The 21,475-nt window shown below is 31.4% G+C and overlaps 3 protein-coding genes across 3 annotated transcripts; 2 read left to right on the top strand and 1 right to left on the bottom strand.

The window, feature by feature from the left end:
* Positions 1–642: 642 nt before the first annotated feature.
* LOC126656173 (probable WRKY transcription factor 19) lies at positions 643–3,503 on the bottom strand. Its single transcript, XM_050350677.2, has 2 exons — positions 3,145–3,503; positions 643–1,188 (listed from the first exon to the last, which is right to left on the bottom strand). Exons 1-2 carry the CDS (start codon positions 3,382–3,384, stop codon positions 667–669), a joined length of 762 nt encoding a protein of 253 aa, XP_050206634.1. The 5' UTR covers positions 3,385–3,503; the 3' UTR covers positions 643–666.
* Positions 3,504–6,354: 2,851 nt separating this feature from the next.
* On the top strand, positions 6,355–7,707 carry LOC126656398 (uncharacterized). The gene is made up of 2 exons (XM_050350969.2): positions 6,355–6,745; positions 7,353–7,707. The coding sequence occupies exons 1-2, from the start codon at positions 6,422–6,424 to the stop codon at positions 7,524–7,526; spliced, it is 498 nt and encodes a 165-aa protein (XP_050206926.1). The 5' UTR covers positions 6,355–6,421; the 3' UTR covers positions 7,527–7,707.
* An 8,793-nt stretch (positions 7,708–16,500) lies between these two features.
* Positions 16,501–19,045, top strand: LOC126654777 (uncharacterized). Its single transcript, XM_050348754.2, has 2 exons — positions 16,501–16,915; positions 18,766–19,045. The coding sequence occupies exons 1-2, from the start codon at positions 16,592–16,594 to the stop codon at positions 18,940–18,942; spliced, it is 501 nt and encodes a 166-aa protein (XP_050204711.1). The 5' UTR covers positions 16,501–16,591; the 3' UTR covers positions 18,943–19,045.
* The last annotated feature ends 2,430 nt before the right edge of the window (positions 19,046–21,475 follow it).

Here is a 21,475-nt window from a genome sequence, read left to right as displayed (position 1 = left end):
GTATGAGGGGTTAAATGTCAAAAAAACAAATTAAAAGATTATAAATGGTACTAATAATCCCTCTTCTCTAAAAATTCAAAAACATTAAATTTAAATTCAGAATTTGTCCTACAATACCTATTTTCTCAATTTATCAACAAATTAATGGGGTTAAACCCAAAATCATAGATTAACATAAACCAAAATAACCAACGAGCTTATAACTTAAATGGTACTCCCTCCGGTCCGTAATATTAGTCGCATTTAGCTCCGGCACAGGAATTAAGAAAACAATAATTATGTCTTAATTTATGTATAATTTTACCAAGTTAACCCTATTAATTACACTTTTATAAAAACTCTTTACTACGTAATCAAGTTTTGGAATCCTCAATATTCTTTTTGAAACAAGGAGTTGAAACTAACATACAGTATATATATGTGCATGTTTGTGTAGGCGAGAGAGATGAATTCTTGGAAGTTGCACTATTCATTCTTTTTTTTTTTTGATAATTGCACTATTCATTCTTTGTTTGTATATTGTATTATTTCAATGTACATTTATTAAGGGTAAATCTGGAATATAAAATAAAATTTATCTTGATATTCCAAATGCGACAAATATTATGGACCAAATTTTTTTTCCAAATGCGACTAATATTACGAACCGGAGGGAGTACCAAACTGTTAAAGTCTTGGATTCAATTCCTCCAATAAATGCTCCTCTTTTCCAATTATAAAAAAAAAAACATAAATCAAATTACTAATTAAAACACAATTAACAAAAACCATTGCCACTGCCGCCAATGCCACTATTGCTTCATCCAAAGCCTTAAATATGTCCTCCTGCACTTCATGTACAGCCATCAACCATACATCTCTACCCACCACCATGCCTAATGCAAAGCCCCGACTTGCCTCGTGCAGCCTTGTGCACCCTCTAGGAAACCCACATCTCCGGCCACCACCATGGGCTATGCAAAGATCTGTCATCCCCTCTGCACTTTTTGTGCAACCCAAATGTTGACACCTCCTTCCCCCACCATGGGCCTTGCAAAAGTCTGATGCCCCCCTTGCTCCTTTTGAACATCCAATGAACTTGCACTTTTGGTTTTTTTTCTTGTGGCCAGCAGATGTAGCTGAAGTGGCCTGCTCAGAAATAGTGCCTATTGAGATATCTGTGGTCGCTGCCGATGTTTCATGGTTTAGCTGCAATTGAAGACATTAAGGCTGAAATAATTCTGAGCTACTAAATAACAAAATTATTTGGGGTGTTGATCTAGAAGTAAGAATTTGCTCGATTGCATTTGGAGCTTTGATCCGGTGAAATCGAGTCTTCATCAATAACTGATGAAATAATCGGGTTAAATATTTTTCTGATTACCGAATTATAACCTTTTTACACAACGGTTATCGCATTATAAAAAGTTATAAAATGACTATTGTTCTATAGATTTTCTAGAAAACGGTTACCAAATTATAAAAAGTTGCTAAGAGTTTACCGAACTATAATTATTTTTTATAGAACGGTTACCGGCTTGCTGATGTGGACACCAACTTGCAGATGTTGATGAGGCAACGATGTATAGTCATGTATCAAGTTCGATAACCATCTTATTACTTTTTATAATTCCACCATCCTTTTATCAAAAGATATAATTTGATAATCATTTTGTTATTTTTAAAATTTCGGTAACTGTTTTGTAAAAATGTTATAGTTAGGTATAAAAAAAATTAACCCTGAAATAATCCTAATATTATTTCTGAGCTATTAAATAATTTTTTTTATTGTTATGAATTATTAATAATCCACCTATTTTTATTTTTTTGTCATAGAATAATCCACCTATTTTAAAACTATAAAAAAATTAAAGCTCATTTTAATTTGCACGTGGATAAAGAAATAGCATCAATTGTATATATTCTCTTACAATTACATTAATCTAAACATACTAAATCAGTTTAGTGTACCAAAGTTAGAAAAATTATTGGAACTCTAATAATACAAAATGCGTGGTCAATAATATGAGTAAACTTCGATTGATAGTGCCAATAATAATAATTAAGGGTATTTTTGCCACAAAACCAAATAAAGATATTTACTTTAAAACAATGTTTTTAAAACCGGACCGGAGATCAAACCGGCTTCTCCGGGAGTTCATGGTTCAACCGGTTCAACCGGGTTCAACCGGATTTTTTAATTATAATAAATATAAATTATTTAAATTAAAAATACATGTATTATAAATTAAAAAAATATGATTAAATATTTAAATAAATAATTTTCAAATTTTACTATATAAAATATAATTATAAATAATCAATATTTAAAAATATATAAAATACTTACTCTAAATGGAAAAACTAAATTTTAATTTTAGTAAAAATTGTTATCAAAATTAGACAATTATTTACTAAATGCGTGAAATACATTTATAATTGAGTAACATTTAAGTGTATATAGAATAATAATATTGTATGAGAAAGAATTTTTTTTTAATTTAACATGTCATCATATTTTTATTTTAAAATTTAAAAATAATTTATTGTATAAAAATATAATCATAAATAAGTATATAAAAGAATTTTTTTTATATGAAAGAGAAAAATATATAAATATATAAATTTTTAAATTTAATAATTAATAATTATTAAATTTAAAAAATATAATATGACATTTTATAAATAAAATATATGATTATAAATATAATTTTTTTATGTATAATGATAATATTAGAGAGAGTATAATTATTTATTTGAGTGAAAATATTATTTTATTAAAGTTGAAAATGACATGTGAGAGAGAGAAAATAATTTGTGTAAGAGTCATAATTAATATGAGAGATAAAAAAGTGCACATGTGAGAGAAATAATGAGAGAGAAATAAAAAGACACATAGGTAGGGGACCACACATGCATTTTTTTTATCAAAAAAAGTACCTTTTTGGCTAATTTTTTGAAAACCGGATTTGTCCGGTTTTTATGAAAAACCGGATTTTTCCGGTTAAATCCGGTTTTTGACCGGTTTTGACCGATTTTTATAAAAGACGATTTTCACCAGAAACCGGACCGGACAGGCAGCCGGTTCCCGGTTAATCCGGTCCGACCGGCCGGTCCGGTCCGGTTTTCAAAACATTGCTTTAAATAAATCAAATTATGAGGGACCTGGAGAAATCTGCTGGCTTGAGAGACTCTTTCAACGCTACTTTCTTCAGTAGGGGCATAATTAATACTCGGCGAAGAGCGACAAGAATAGTAAGAGGAAGAATGAGTGTAGGAATCAGATGGCGGCGATGATGAGGGATCTGATTCTGATGACGGCGGCGATGACGGAGGAGAGGACGGAGAGCCATACTCGGCGGAGGGAAATAAAAATGGACACCAATTATGATCGTCTTTTCCCATTCAAGAATTAGAGAATAAAATGGAGGTTTCAGATTAATGTGAAGAGTTAGCAAAACTGATTTAGGTGAAGAGATGCATTTTCTTTTGAATTTCTCTGAAAGTCATAAGAAAGTGCCATCTTGACTGCTGTGGCATGCTATTAGTTTTAGAGAAATTAGCAGCTTATTTTGTGAATTTATAAGGTCCCTAAACTATACTGTTTTGGTTCATTAAGTTTTTCAACTTCTATTTAATTTTCTCAAGTCTCTACACTTTCATTTTTTTAGTTCATTAGGTCTATTAGATCTTTAAATGGAAATCATTTAAGAACCAAATGAACCAAAAACGAAGATTTGAGGACCCAATGAATAAAAAAATAAAAATTTAGGGATTCAATGGAATAAAAAACAAAAATTTAGGGATCTGAGGAAATCAAATAGAAGTTGAGGAAACTAATGAATCAAAATTATATAATTTAAGAACCCAAGATAGGTTTAGCCTAAATTATTTTAATTTACTTGAACTTTAGTTATTATTTTTTGAGGAAATTACTCTATGACTCCTCATATATATCATAATCACAGTTTGATATTTTTAATTTAAAAATCATAGTTAATGGCCCCTCATTTTCAGTTTATTTAACGATTTGGGGCTTCTGTTAACGTTTTACTCTTAAATTAAATAGTCGAAGCTAAAATGAAAAATTCAAACACAAAAATACCCTTGAATTGTATTGAAATTCAAATTAAATTCAAAGACTAGTTAGCATTTTTTCTTTTATTTTTTCCCCCCTTTGCCGGCAACCAACGTTGCCGCCCCTTCTTGCAAAATAGCCTTCCTACGCCGGAGAACAGTTCGTTTGAGAGAGGTTTGTCTCTCAAAACAGAGGCTTCAGACGAATAGCCTTTACTCATCTAAGACGAACCCAACTCCGACATCAGAGCTGGACGTTTTTGTAATATTTTTTGTTTTTGTAAGACGACATCGTTTAGTGTAAAGGATGTTTTTTTATTTTTTTATTTGTATTGAACGGCGAAATTGAAAACTTAACAAAAGCCGCTTATTGTTTATATAATTTAAATTGAGGAACTAAGTAAATTTTTTAAATAATGAGTATCAAATTATGGATTATGGTATATGTAAGATGTTTCAAAGTAATTTGCTATATTAATTATTTTAACATGGCAAACAATGATAGGTCTTCTATGTCAAAACCTACAGATTTTAAATTGTATCGATAGCAACACTGTAACTAAGGAGTGAGAAACTTAAATATTAAAAATTAAATTATATAAGTTTTCCAATCAAAATAAATTCCACTTCGCCATTAATTTTTTTTATTCCTGTTCATTTGAAATGGAAATCTACATTCCCTTCCCTTTCTCTCCATATAGGATATTTTAAACTGGCCAAATAGTTTTAAACAAATAAAAATCAATGAAATTTTTATAACAACAAATTAATCTTTTTTTTTTTTTGAGATAAACAAATTAATCTTTTTAAAAACATCAAATTAGTGGGATTGTTTCAAAATTACACAAAAAACAAATTATTCACGGTAAAAAAGTTAATTTTCCAAAGTACTAGAAAAAATATCTATAGAAATAACTCATAAAATAAACTAAAAATAGACTAGTTTATTTTTGATTTATTTTTCGGTATTAGTATGTCAAAAATACATCGAACAATACTCAAAAACACTTAAAATACATTTAATGAACACTTCAAACACACCCATGTTTAACAATCAACAATATTAAATATACACAAAAAAACATTGAAAATACGCTGAAAACACTAAGAGAACACTTACGATACACCTAAAAAATACTTACAATCACTCATATAATATAGTTTACTGATCAAAAGTGAACATAACACGTGTTGACCAAATACTGACTACGTTTGGGCACGTGTTGGCCGCTTGTTAACGGGAACTTTTATAGTTAAATTTCGGCAACCGGTCACTAAACTCCGGTGATGTATTTTTGATATTTTTCTGGTTTTCTTTAAATGCAATATTTTCATAAATAAATAAAAAAAATATTTAAATGGTCAAATATAAAAATAAAATTTTAATTTTTTATGATAATTTTATATTTAAATTTTGAAAAATGATTAATAAAGTACTTTCCTCCAAATTAATATATAATTCATAAAATGAGTAGGACTAATAGTATGTAGCATATCAAATAATTCACATTTTTATCACACTCGATGAGAATTTCTCTCAGTTCAAATATTACCTACATAGATAGATTAAATGTACAAAATTAAAATGTACTCTCTTCATCCCATAAAAATAGATAAAGTTGAATTTGCATAAAATTTGAAAAATAAAAATTGAAGTAGTTATTTTTTGTTAACTTTCAATAATAACTTTAATTAAATTATTTAAATATAATTAATTTATATTATGGGGAAGCTAATTATTGTTTTTGAATTATAATTAAATTTTAAAAATAAATTTATCATTAATTTTTGTATTGAATAAAGTGATAATTAATGATGATTTCTACTAGAAATATAATAAAAATGGTTGAAACTAATGAAAGTTAATATTGATATTTTATGTTAATTATTCAAATTAATATAACAATTTTATCTATATTTTAAAACTTTCAAAATAGTTATTTTGTCTATTTTTATAGGACAGGGGAAGTAAAAAGTATATTGCAATACAATAAGGCTATCAAAGTCAAAATTACTGCATTTTAAATGATCAATAATGGTGAATTAAATTAGATGCTAGCCTCAACAAACCAAAGATTATGTTCTATTTGGCTTTGCAAAACAATTAAAAATGCACATTTGACCAAATGTAACATGGGAACATGTCTCCTTTCATCTGATTAAAAAAGTATCAATACGCAAAACAATGAAAGATACTGTACTAAATAATAATTAAGCCAGCCTATAATTTAATGTAATATTATTTTTCATTATCTCCAAATTCAACCCTAAACTTTCTATAAATTAGGCTTCTATTTCTTTTCAAGAACACTAAGAAGAATAAGTAAAACAAAGAAACAAAAAAATAAAATAAAAAAGAAACAAAATGGGGGTAGTGTTGAAGATAGTTGATGCGATATTGCTGATGAACTATGTGATAATGGCGTTCGGAACGCCATTGATCGATTCGCAAACATGTTTGCCGGCGGAAATGTTCCCGGAGGTATTGATAAAGCTGAGGGGTTGGTACACTCAAGGATGCGGGGACTTTCTTTACGACGAGAAGCCGACTTTCTTCATGGCTATGGTTTGGACGGAGATGATATTTCATTGGCCTCTAGTTCTTATGAATATCTATGGAATGTTGAATGCTAAGCCTTGGTTTAAAACTACTTGCTTGATCTATGGCACCTCCATCGCCACTTCCATGGTAAATTTCTTTGTCAATTCATCTACTTACTTTCTAATTAGTAAATTATTTAAAAATATAGTTTTCGTAATTTAGGTAGTACATACACTTCATTCAATCAATGTTTTTATTTCGAACGTGTTAGAAATTTGACGTTTCGAAGCCTATACTTCACTTTATGTAAAAAAAACTTCAAAATAACACTATTTTGTTGTATTTTTGTTCAAATGTCCCGTTTTTCAGAATCCTTGTGTACTAGCAAGATCGTAACTTAAGTGGCAATTAGCAACAATTTTACTGACAGATTAATATATATCACTAATCATAAATCCTATCAGAAAGTGAGTGATGCATTACTGACAAACATAATTATCAATCCATCTTAAATCCGTCACTAATTATATAAATTAAAGCCAGAATACAGTCCGTTACCAAAATATGTCCCTAATTTATTGATTTCTAGAAGTCTTAGTAGGAGTGTGTAGAATTTTAACCAATCTGAATTGAAGTGATAAAATCGGTTGAAATTATGAAAAAACTGTTTTTTTTGTTCGGTACGGTTTTATAATTTAAAATTTCAGTTTATTTATAATAATAATAATAACAATATGGGTATATATGTGATCAGGTTCCTATATTAGCGGTAGTGTTGGGTTCAGGGAGGGCATCAACCGAGCTGCTGTGGAACTACTACCCTTATATGGCTATGGCTATACTTGGAATGGTGCGTGGCCTCTTGCCTACTAAGACTGCTCCGGCTACAGCCAACGGTCCTGCTTCTTCCATTAAAAAGAAAGCTTGATTTTCCGGATTAGTCAAGGCGAAGTCTTGGAAATTGGATGGGCGCGCTTACCACAAAAAAGAAAGAAAGCTTGATTTTCCGGACCCTCAACCTTCAATTCTGTCCCGTCTTTTTTAATTGTACATAGTTTTTATGTCTAAATTGATTTTATTTGATGCCAATGTTATTTATCGTTATCTAATACTCCCTCCGTCCCACTTTAGAAGTCCCATTTGACTTTACACACAGATTAAGAAAACATTAATTATTCTTGTTTTTTCATGTTTTTTCATGTTTTGCCCCTATTAAATGATAGTGGAATTTTTCATAGAGTTCTTTTAAGATAACTAAAATAAGGGTAAAATAGGGTATTCAATGCAAAAATATTCTAAAAATAGTAATAAGACTTTTTAAATGGGACATCCCAAAATAGAATATGAGACTTCTTAAACGGGACGGAGGGAGTATTTCTATGTAAGAATTAATTTTATATGTTAAATTGACCCTAAATGTTTAGGTTGGTTTGATTGATTAATATGTGATAGTTTCTAACTTAAGAAAGTTACTAAAGCTAATTGAATCTATCAAGATACTTCTTGGATTCATTCCTCTGCATGCTGTTCCTGCTTATCTTCGTGCTGCCTCAAGCTACCTCATGCTTTTAGCATGTTTTCTGTTAAACAGAATATGCTGACTCAGCATAATTAGTTAGCTTCTTTCTTAAGCTTTCAGTCTCTAGCTTAGTATAAATAGGTAGCTGATTAGTTGAATCATTGTATTGAATTCTTATTCAATTTTAATAAAGCTTCTTTTCTCTCTAATTCTATTATGGTATCAGAGGTTTCTCTGCGTTTTCTCGAGAAACAAACACTATTTTTCCTTGATTTCTTGCTTCTTTTCTCATCAATCTGTTGATCAGATTACATATTCTTTTTCCTTGCAGCATTGCGATCATTCTTATGATCTTCATTTTCTGATTCTGTTTTTATCTCAGAAAACGGTTATTTCTGTATTTTCTCAGCTGCCAAACACTTTTTCTGTCTCTAATTCTCTTCTTTACTTCACATAATGAATCAATTACGTCCTGAGGAAACACATTCTAGTCCTTATTTCATGCATTCTAATGAAAATCCAGCTCTTGTTCTGGTTTCTCCACCTTTAAATGGTCAAAATTATTATGCCTGGTCAAGAGCCATGCGTATGGCTCTTCTCTCTAAGAACAAAATGAAGTTTGTTGATGGTTCAATAACTGCTCCGGTTTTTGATAATCCAGTGTATCCAGCATGGGAGAGATGCAATATGATGGTCCTTTCTTGGCTGCTGAATTCTCTTACTCCTACAATATCACAAAGTGTGATTTCCTTTGATTTTGCCTTAGAAATCTGGAATGATCTCAAAGATAGGTTTTCTCAAGGAGATTATGTCAGAATTTCAGATTTGCAACAGGAGCTATATTCACTCAAACAAGGTTCACTTTCTGTCACTGAATTTTTCACTCATTTGAAAATTCTTTGGGATGAATTTGTTAGCTTGAGACCTATTCCCACTTGTTCATGTGCTGCAAGATGTAACTGTGATGGCTATGCTAAGATGAAAAGTTATTATGATAATGACTATACTCTGCGGTTTGTTCTTGGACTCAATGAGACTTTCTCTAGCATTAAGTCTCAGATTCTTATGATGGATCCTTTGCCCAAAATTAATAGAGTATTTGGTTTGGTTATTCAACAAGAGAGACAAGCTGGACCTTCTGCTGTTCCTGCACCTGCAGAATCTGCTGTTTTCTACAGCAATTCAAGACCTTATAATCCATCCTTTAACAACAATAGAGGACCACCAGCTTTTAATAACCAAAGAAGAATCTTTCCTAATAGGTTCAATGTCATCAACAACAAGCCTGAATGTGTATTCTGTGGCAATTCTGGTCATACAATTGAGAAATGTTTCAAGAAACATGGATATCCTCCAGGGCATCCTAACTACAAACCTAATGGCAAACAGGTTGTTAGTTCTGCAAATATGGCAGAAGGGCAATACAATGAGTCTCAGTGTTATGATACAAACCATTATGATATGTACAATCAAGCTGATGATGCTCAAGTGAACCAGAATAACATGATGACACAGCCTCACATGCAGAGCCAGGATAACATGATGTCTTTCACTCAAGATCAGTACATGAAGCTTATGTCACTACTTCAAGTTGATGATGTTTCAACTCCACCTCCTAGCTCTACTGTGAATGCTCTGACTGCTCAGTTTGACACTGTCATCAATCCAGGTATTACCATCTGCACTTCCTCAGTTTCTATGATCTTAAAAGCCAAATCATTATGGTTTTTAGATTCTGGAGCTACTGATCACATAATTTTCTCCACTAGCTATTTTGACACTTATGAAGTTGTGTCTAGTGCATCAGTAAAGTTGCCTAATGGTTTGCAATTACCTATTACACACATAGGCACTGTCAAGTTAAGTACAGAGTTGGTTCTCACTAATGCCTTGTGTGTACCCTCATTCTCCTTCAATTTAATCTCTACCAGCAAACTGACCAAGTCATTATCATGCTTCTTTCTATTTCAACCTACCCATTGTTTCATTCAGGACATCCAATCCTGGAAGATGATTGGAATAGCTAAAGAGACAAATGGTCTGTATCAACTCCAGATACCAACAAATCCTTCAGCTTTCAATGTTGCTGTTTCATCTCCTCCTAAAACTGATCTATGGCATTATAGATTAGGTCATCCTTCTTTGTCCAGAATACTTGTTTTGCATTCTATAGATTCAAATATACAAAGTACTTGTAAGGGTCTATGTGGCATTTGTTCTATTGCAAAACAAAAGAAACTTGCATTTCCTATGAGTGTATCAGTTTCTATGAAACCCTTTGATCTTGTACACATGGATATTTGGGGTCCTCTTTCCCATCCATCTATGAATGGACATCATTACTTCTTAACTATTGTGGATGACTGCAGTAGACACACATGGGTATTCATGATGAAAACCAAATCAGAAACAAGGCAACATATTGAAAATTTTTATACCTATGTTGTTACACAGTTTTCAACAAAAATAAAAACTGTCAGAACAGACAATGGTCTAGAGTTCCATATGAAGGATTTCTTTGCTGCTCATGGTATATTACATCAGACCTCCTGTGTGTACACTCCTGAGCAAAACAGTATTGTTGAACGCAAACATCAACACATACTCAATGTTGCTAGAGCTTTGAGATTTCAAGCCAATTTGCCAATCAAATTCTGGTCAGACTGTATCTTGCATTCTGTTTATCTTATTAACCGCCTGCCATCTCCTGTTCTACATGAGAAAACACCATTTGAATGTCTCTTTCAAACTAAACCTTTCTACAATCAGTTGAGAATATTTGGATGCCTGTGTTATGTTTCAACACTGGAACCACATAGGACCAAATTTGATCCAAGGGCACAGCCTTGTCTATTCCTTGGTTTTTCTTCAGGCACAAAAGGCTACAAAACCTACAATTTACAGACTCATCAAATATCTGTTTCCAGAAATGTCATATTTGATGAATTCAACTTTCCATTTCAATCCCAAACACCCAAAATTCCATTTTCTTCACCTATTTTTCTTGGCCAACCTCAGTATGATTCTTCTCATACTGTCTCTTCTCCTACTCTTCCATCTGAAAATGTCTCTGTGCCTGATATTTCTTCTAGTTCTCCTTCTATTCCAATCAGAAGAAGTACTAGAACTTCCACATTTCCAACCAAATATAAAGACTTCATCTGTTCTTCTTATCCTTCAAACATTTCTACCCCTCACACCATTTCATCTGTGCATTCTTACAAAAGCCTTTCCCCTTCATACAAATCCTTTATCTGTAACATTGTTACCACCAAAGAACCAAGGAACTATAAAGAGGCAGTTCAACATATTGAATGGCAAAAGGCAATGCAGTCTGAACTAACAGCTTTGGAGGATAATCATACATGGAAAATAATGAGTTTACCTCAAGATAAACAATCCATTGGCTGCAAATGGGTTTATAAACTCAAATATAATCCAGATGGTACAGTAGATAGGTATAAAGCCAGATTAGTGGCAAAGGGATATACTCAAAAGTCAGGGGTTGACTATATACATACCTATTCTCCTGTTGCTAAGATGACCACTGTGAGAACTTTGTTGGCAGTTGCTTCTGTTAAAAGGTGGCATCTTCATCAGCTGGATGTTAATAATGCATTTCTAAATGGTGATTTGCATGAGGATGTGTACATGAAATTACCAGAGGGTTTTCAGAGTTCAGTTCCAAATGCAGTTTGCAAATTGACTAAGTCCCTTTATGGTTTGAAACAGGCTAGTCGCCAATGGAACATCAAACTCACAACAGCCTTAATTCACAGAGGATTTGTTGCTTCATCTGCTGATACTTCTTTGTTTACATTAACACAGAATGCAGATTTCATTACATTGTTGGTCTATGTTGATGATATAATCCTTGCTAGCAACTCACTGTCTCTCATTCAAGCTACAAAGGATTACTTGCATGATACATTTCAAATCAAGGATTTAGGACCATTGAAATATTTTCTTGGTCTTGAGATAGCAAGATCACAGTCTGGTATTACTCTCTGTCAGCACAAGTATGCACTTGACATTCTCACAGACACAAGTTTTCTGGGCAGCAAACCTGCATCTTCTCCAATGCTACCTTCTACCAAATTGACAAAGTCTGATGGTACTTTACTACCAGATGTGACTATGTACAGAAGGCTCATTGGGAGGCTCTTATACTTAACCACAACCAGACCAGATTTAAGTTATTCAGTTCATCAATTATCTCAGTTTCTTGAAGCACCTACAGATTTGCACTTATCTGCTGCTCATAGAGTCTTGAGATACATAAAGGCAGCCCCAGGTCAAGGGATATTTTTCCCATCACAGAATACTCTCAAGCTTCAGGCATTCAGTGATTCTGATTGGGCTTCTTGTCCAGACACACGCAGGTCCATCACTGGTTATTGTACTTTCATTGGTACTTCCCTGGTTTCTTGGAAATCAAAAAAACAGCAGACAGTTTCTAGATCTTCTTCTGAGGCTGAATACAGGGCCTTAGCATCAGTGACTTGTGAGACTCAGTGGTTGCTTTACCTGCTTAAAGATTTAGGGATTCATTCCTCTGCTCCAGTCAACATTTTTTGTGACAACCAATCTGCCATACAAATTGCTGAAAATCCAGTCTTCCATGAGAGGACTAAACATATAGAACTGGACTGTCATTTTGTGAGACAACAAATACAAGCAGGAATCATCCATCTTCTTCCAGTCAGAACACAAGCTCAACTAGCTGATTTTTTGACAAAGCCTTTGCCTGCTCCTGCCTTGTCCTTGCTTCTATCCAAGCTGGGCATTATCAATATTTATGCTCCAGCTTGAGGGGGGCTATCAAGATACTTCCTGGATTCATTCCTCTGCATGCTGTTCCTGCTTATCTTCGTGCTGCCTCAAGCTACCTCATGCTTTTAGCATGTTTTCTGTTAAACAGAATATGCTGACTCAGCATAATTAGTTAGCTTCTTTCTTAAGCTTTCAGTCTCTAGCTTAGTATAAATAGGTAGCTGATTAGTTGAATCATTGTATTGAATTCTTATTCAATTTTAATAAAGCTTCTTTTCTCTCTAATTCTATTAGAATCATGAATGTAAATTTGGTGAGAAAATTAAACATTTTTGAAACAAACATGTAAGAAATGAAAAACCTAAGTCTAATGCTCTTTCTTACGATTGAATTAGTTTAATTTAATAATAAAAAAATTAATTATCTAAATGAGATTAATTTTAAAATTGCCGTCTTTAATGATCAATTATAGCCATTACTTATATTTCTATTAAACTTAATGTTTTTAATTCAATTGATTTTAATAATTCAATGCCGAACTGTCTAACCTAGATTCAAATTCTAGTTAATTAATTAAATTATTTAGCGATCATGCAATCGAAATATGTTTTCACTATCACAGAGATTATGTGTTTACAAATTCTAATAAAGTTAAATAAAACATCAAAAATGAAATTAAAAAGGCAAAATGTATATGTACTATCAATAATTTTATCTTGTTTGTCATATATACCGTGTTTTACAGATCGTGTCATATTTATCATTTTTTTTATGAAAGATGCCAACAATCAATCTGAATCTAATGTGGGCTGATGCTCTACGTTTGTATATAAAATTAATCTTACTTAATGTTTATAACATTCCGCCATATCAAATTCAAATTAAATTAATTATGGATATATTTAGTAAAGATCGAAAAGAAAATGGTATATATGACACGATTTTAAAAACATGATATATTCGACGGGGGATGATTACACTGCTGGGAGAGCGATGAGTCCGTTTGTCAACGGTGACACCGTCATGTAGGGGTGTATATTCAGTTTTTTGGTTCGGTTCGGAAGTGAAATTATCAATTTCGATCGGTTTTTTAATAATTTTAAAACCGGTCGAAACTTTGACCAAAAAAATCGGTTCGGTTCGGTTTTACCGAAATAGGAAAATAAGTCTTTTTTTTCCTTAAATTTTACTCATGTAAAATTTAAAATTTAAAAAACTTAAATCTAAAATTCAAATCTAAGTCAAGTGTAATGTTTTACACACAATAACACTTAAACATGAAAGAAATAGTATTATTTTTTAAAAATAATAGTAATATTTCTATAAAAAAATTAATAGATTTTAAAATTTCGGTTTTTTGGTTTTTGAAAATTCAAAATCGAACCGAACCGAGATGTATAAAAAAACCTTAATTTTAAAACCGAATCGGCAATTTGCAGTTCGGTTGCGGTTCGGTTTTTGGTTTCGGTTCAGTTTTGTACACTCCTACCGTCATGGATGGCAACGTCATAGATGGCGACCATTGTGATGTCATCTGATGCTGGCATTGAAGACGACGATAGATGGGGTATGTTTGAAGGTGATCCCTAGAGCTCTAATTCCAGTTGCAGTCAAAACCCTTACCATTCGAGAACTCTGAGTTTAATCAAAGACAGGCTTACAAAGAACAATAAGCGAGTAAGATATTTTAGTGGCGGTTAATCAATTGAATTCTTCCTAGCTATTTGGATAATTCACACTGTAGATTGATAGTTGAAAACTGTTTATTCTTCAAGCATTATGAAGTTAATTTGAATTTTAAGTATATAAGGCACCCTGCAATATTATAGCTAAGATTAAAGGTGTTCACTATTCGGCTATAACTGAAGTAACCAACCGATCCTAATTGAAATTTCACCTCGGTTACATTTTCGGTTAATTCAATTTTTTACGGTTAATAATTTTAAAATCTTTGGTTAATTAGGTTTTGTTTGGTTTTTAGTAACCGAATTATCTATACATAATTTATTTTTGCAATTGTTTTTAAAAATTAAGGTTTCTTGGATTTCCCGCCATAGCATTTATACCCGGATTGAATCCCTAAATCGAAACACACTAGAATAACTTCAAACACGTAAATTTATGTAGTTCTTTAAGATTTATATATTAATTTTCCCTGAATTTGTATACTAATTATAAATTAATGTTATTTTATTTTTATTTTTTAATAATTAATTTTAATAAAATTTGGTTATTCGATTAACTAAAATAACTGACCAAATCAAAATATTATTTCAATTTGGTTAAAGTTTGATTCCAATATAATTCAATTCCGTTTTGATTATAAAAAAATCATAGAATTTTGATTTCAGTAATTTTTATTTTGATCCGGCTTAGAGACTGATCCGACCAATGCACACTCCGAGCTAAATCACAACAAAAGCTTTAGCATTTAGCAACGATAGTTAAGTTAAAAGATTCAACACGATAATGTTTTGATAGTTTAGGGTTATAAAAGTCCTACAACTTTACTACAACAATAGGGACTAATTTGGACCATTCGCCACATCTTCTTTAATCTCTAAAGTAGTTTTCCACTTTTCAGATGGCTTAATTATTTAAAAAACCCCCACCTTTAATCTTTATTTCGTTTATACCCTGACCTAGAAAAACTGTCACATATACCCTTGACGTTGTCATTATATTTCGCCTCTACTCCCGAGGTATTAAATTGACCTCTTTTCATTTGAAAAAGAGTTTAAAATAATCCTTCATTTTTAGCATATATTCTAATTACACGTCAATGTTATTAATTATATAAAAACACCTTCTTCTTTAAAAAATTCAACTAATAATAATAATTTAATTTATATTAATTATCAATAATTTGTTAAAAATAAAAAACCGTAATTTTTTTTACATCAGACTAATTAATTTCAAAATAATACCGTATTTTAATTTTAAAATCTATTCTCAATTTTTTTTTAAAAAAAAATTGAAAAAAAATAACTCCTCCTCTATGGGAGGAGGAGCTTCTCCTTCCTTCCATGGAAGGAAGGAACTCGCAACTCCTTCCTCCATGAGAAAGGAGGACGCTGCTCCTCCTTCCTCATGGAGGAAGGAGCACGCTGAGGAAGGAGCACGCTGCTCCTTCCTCCATGTGAGGAAGGAGCAGTGCGAGTTCCTCACATGGACGAAGGAGCAGCTCCTTCCTGCATGGATGGAGGAGTCCATGGAGGAAAAAGCTTATTTCCGTAAAAATAAAAAAAATAAAAAAAATAATATTAGCGGTTTTTTAAATAAGAGTACGTTTATAAATAGGACTTAATAAAAATATTTTATTTTATTTATTTATTTTATTTAAATTAAAAAATTTAATTAATTTTAGGACTTATTTGAACGTTTTTAAAGATGAAGTATTAGTTTGTACATTTTTTAATAGAAAAAGGTATAAAATAACCTTTAAATTTAGTTGTTTTTAATAAATCATCTTTTTTTTGAAATTTGGGGTAGAGGCGAAACATAATGACAACGTCAAGGGTATATGCGACAGTTTTTCTAGGTCAGGGTATAGACGAAATAAAGATTAAAGGTGGGTTTTTTTTAAGTAATTAAGTCCTTTTCAGATCTATCGCATCACATCCATCTTTTTATCATTTTGACCAAACAGAACCCCGCTTTCATTCTACCCTTCTCTTCCAAATCAAACCGAGAAAAACCAAATGGGAGCAATCACAAAGCTAATCGACTCAATACTGTTCATCTTCTTCCTCGTAATTGCAGTGGGAGCACCATTACTCGATAGCCAAACATGTCTACCTACTAACCTATACCCACAGTTCTTGCTCAATCTCAAGAAATGGTACACCGATTCATGCGGGGACTATCTTATAGCAGAGAAGCCTCATTTCTTTGTAGGTCTCGTTTGGATCGAGCTTTTATTTCAATGGCCGCTCGCTCTTCTCAGTTTATACGCAATTTTAGCTTCCAAGCCTTGGATTCGCACCACTTGTTTGATCTACGGCGCTTCTGTTTTCACTTCCATGGTAAATATTAAATCCGAATTAGATTACTGGATCTTATTTCTTTTATTAGATTTTGACTGTAATTAGAGGCGATCTAGGAAGAGTTTATTGTGAACCATTGCTTACTTTAATTTTTTGAATCTTGAAAAAAAATACAAATGTAAGATAATATTTTGTCCATTTTAAAATTTAGACTGCTGTATAGTTTAAGGAAATTTTTTTATCTAAATTCTGTTTATGAAAAATTCATAAACCTTTCCAATTAGATGTTAGAGAAATAAGAAAAAAAAGAGAAAATAATGAAAACAGAGAAAAAATTGTGTTAAACCAAATCTAAGTTAGAATTTCTCATAGTTCAAATAGTTCAAGCGTTTAGCAGCCATTACATTTTATCATTTTTATCTTTTAAACTTTTAATATAACTAGTGTCGCTTTACGTGTTTCACACGTGACTCGTAGTGTAACTCGTCAAATTATGAAACAATATTTGAAATAATATTTAATTAGAAATAGTTTATCTTATTTAATATTTTAGATGATTATTTTAATAGTTTAACATACAAATCTTATAATTATAGAAAGTTTAAATAGAAAATATTAAATAATAATTAAATAGTATTTATTGAAAGTAGTTTACTTTATTTAGAATTCTATATGCTTAAAATAATAATTAGAACAATAATTATTAAATATTTAAAATAGCCGTTTATTTTAATTATTACTCTAATTTTAATAATCATCTAATAATTTTTAATTAATAATTAAAAAAGTAATTTATTGGAAGTAATTTACTTTATTTAGTATTTTATTTAATTAAAATAATAATTATTTGAAACTTGTTTAATTGTCATAATTTTTTAGAAGAACATATGGTGAGAATTCTAATAATTTGCATTAGGAAAGTGCTGAATTTAACTCAAATAAAAAAACTAATGAAAGTCAACTTTGAATAGGAATTTATGTGTTGAATTACGGTTTTTTTCTCAAATATAATGCTACAAATTAGGCTAGAGTTTTCTTATGGTAATCAACTTCTAATTATAAATAGTAGTTTATTTTAGTTAGTATTCTAATTTTAATGTTTATCTTAATAGTTTTTAATTAATAATTATAGTGAAAAGGTCATTAGCGTAAATGTGCCTGTCCCCCCCCCCCATCCGTGCTTTTATATATAGTACTAGTTTCACATTACGTGCTATGCACGTGGCTCGTAATATAACTACTCAATGAACATATTAATAAATTTATTATAATTATATCAATTTTTTATTTATAATTAATATTACATTAATTAATAATTTTTGTAAAAGTATATATAATATATTCGGTTATTAAATTTTTTTCATATTGAATTTATTCTTCTTTTAGTTTTATAATAACCATAATTAAATAATTAACTTAATTTTATTAATTATATCTTTAAAAATAATAAGATAGAAATTTAAATAATAATATATTGACCAAATATAGTATTTTAATTTTGTAGTTCAATCAAACTAAAAGATAGGTATTCCTACTAATTTGGAGACAGTTTAGTTATTTTTTACATACTACAAATTAAATTGGAGATAATTTAGCTACATATTCTAATTAGGACTTTAATTACAATAGTGATTAATTAAATAACTAATTAGTTAATGACTATAAAACCTTTATTTAGTAGTAAACTGAAAAGGATTATTCAGTAAATTTGCCTGTCCCCCCCCCCATCCGTGCTTTTATATATATTATAGATTATAGATTATAGATTATAGATAGATTATAGATATAGATATAGATATAGATATAGATAGATATAGATTTAGTCCGCTTTATAAAAAAAATTATGGATCCTTCACTGCCCGTAACTAATTGAATCTGATGAAATTTAGGGTGCGATATTGGCGGAGATGATGGGCGGAGGAAAGGCGTCGGAAAAATTGTTGATGATTTATTACCCATTTATGGGGTTGGGGATATTAGCTATTGTGCGTGGTCTTATGCCTCAATCTAATTCGGGTGTTACAGGAAGGAGACCTACTCCACTTCCTAGGAAAAAAAGAGCTTAGAGAATATCCAGTTTTGTAATGCTTAATTTCCTCTTCTTTTTAGAGTTTACTTGTTTTATTTGTGTTTTTGGAAATTAAAGGAGTTTCTTCTTTGTTTTTGGTAGACTTGTTTATGAATACCCTGTACTAGTTCAAGCTTGGACATTACTTTTTTTTTTTATTCCGAATCTAAACTTGAAAAGACCCGTTATTTTATAGATGGGTCTGAACTTTTATTTTTGAAAGGTTTTTCATGTAAATTCAAAAAAATTCGGCTCAAACCCACAAATATAAATAGCCGAATTTAGGTAAAAGATATAAAATCCACATCGAGTTCGGGCCGAGTTTAGGCTTATATGAAGTTCGACCATGAAAATGCCTAATTTTTAGATAGTTTCCCTTTTAATCTTCAAAGATAGTTATTTTTCAATAAAGTTGTGCAAAAATCAAATCGAATCGAACTATAAAATCAATCGAACTAAAATTGCAGTTGTGATTCAGTTATTTGATGAATATACAAATATACTTTCATTTGATTTGTAATTAGATGGAAAATTGTTGTTTGGTTTATATTCTATTGAAATTCCAAATGCAAGGAGAGGGGGAATCAGGTTTGTTTAAAAAAATAAATTTTTTTGATGGGTTAATTTAAAGAGTTGAGTTTATAGAAGATGAACAAGATATTTTAGAATAATTTAGATCATAAACTGATCCCACATCGACTACTAAATTAAAGATTGAGATTTTTACTAATTAGGTGTTTAAGTTTACACGATATCCATACTTGTTGCGAGGAGCCAACCATAATACTAGAAAACTGGATTAGGCCAACCAATGATGTACTAGTTGCTATGCTAATAGCAGTTCCAGACAGTTATATTGGTATGGAAGAAGTGATGCGCCTAATCAAATCAGTCTCAGCTAGGGGGGTGAGCACGGTTCGGTTCGGTTCGGTTTGGTTTAGTAAATTCAAAAACAAACCATATTTTAAGGGAAAATATAAAAACCAAATCACGCCAAATATTTATGTAAAATTTCGGTTCGGTTAACCAAATTTTAGCATCGGTTTCGGTTCGGTTTGGTTAATATAGATTTAGATAAAAAAATATATATAATTATACGTGTTCTGTTACTAACATGTTTACTTCCATTGTGGGTAATGTATTTGGGTTCAAAGCCCTGCGCGCCCTACGTCTGGAGGATTTGCGAATCCCTCCTGCTTATGTTAAAACTTTCCAAGGGCCACCTCATGGCATCCAAGTTGAGAGAGATAAATTGAACAAGTATGGTCGCCCTCTATTGGGTTGCGTTTCGTTTGAGATTACCTTACGGGTAAAGTAATCCTCAGCCGAATTCGCGGGTCAACCCTCCCCGTAAGCTTCGCTAAAGCGCTTACGGTTTCATGTTCTATTTCACTCCCCGATGGGCAGCTGCGGTCGAACTCTAATTCTGGAAATAAGTCGGGGCCCTTTTTTACCAAGTCTACCGGATATAAGATGGTTATTTCGTTTTGATTTTTTCTTAATTTAGTCAATCTATCATAAAAAATAAAAAGGGGTAAAGTAACCTTGTGTTGGTTTTTTTCTAAATGAAAGTTTTCTTCTTCTGCATGTAGAAAAGGAATAAATAAATCAATCAAATTCCGGGAGGCTTCATAAAGTGCTTCTTTAGGCTTATGCTTGATAGAAATAAGAAATATTAGATCATATCGAATCGATAACCGAGGCGGGTTCATTAAAAATTAACAAAAAATGAAAAAAAAAACATTTATCCCCCTTCTATATCTTACAGCTATAGTTTTTTTGCCCTGGTGGATCTCTTTTTTATTTAATAAAAGTTTTGAATCTTGGGTTATGCAGCTTTTGTTGTTGCTGGAACTATGTGGTATGGTTCAGCAACTACTCCGATTGAATTATTTGGTCCCACTCGTTATCAATGGGATCAGGGATACTTTCAGCAAGAAATATATCGAAGAGTTAGTGCCGGGTTGGGAGAAAATCAAAGTTTATCCGAAGCTTGGTCTAAAATTCCAAATTGATGTGCTCATGCGGGGGTGCCCGTGAGTTCCTCAGAGCACACAAGACAGAGTGCCGTTTTTCAAGCGGCCCGATTATGGTACTTCTAGTAGAAGTAGTAGTAGCAACAAACCTAGTTCTTCGACCCCGACAATCCGTCCGAATGTAAGGCGGCGCTTTCCGAAGGTGCTGAAGGAGGATATTGCAAGTGGTCCACTCTCTCATCTACAACAGTGGATCAACCCGTTGTCCAAACTTCAAAGTATTTTACAAAATAAAGCGTGCTTGAAGGGCCCCGCCTCGCGGAAATAATTAAAATTATGCATAATAATTTTTACTTATATGTGTGTATTAGTTTATATGTTTTATTTTCATATATGTATCTATACACATATTATATTTTTATATAAATATTTTAATAAATACATTTTATATTTATTTAAACATATATAAATATTAATAAAAATAATATTATTGTAAACTTCGGTTTTTCGGTCGGTTCGGTTAACCACTAGTTAAAACTAAAAACCATACTTTTT

Source organism: Mercurialis annua, linkage group LG7 (genome assembly GCF_937616625.2).
Source record: "Mercurialis annua linkage group LG7, ddMerAnnu1.2, whole genome shotgun sequence".
NCBI lineage: Eukaryota > Viridiplantae > Streptophyta > Magnoliopsida > Malpighiales > Euphorbiaceae > Mercurialis > Mercurialis annua.
The sequence above is the reverse complement of the archived record's forward strand: the minus strand, read 5'-3'. Positions and strand labels throughout refer to the sequence as shown.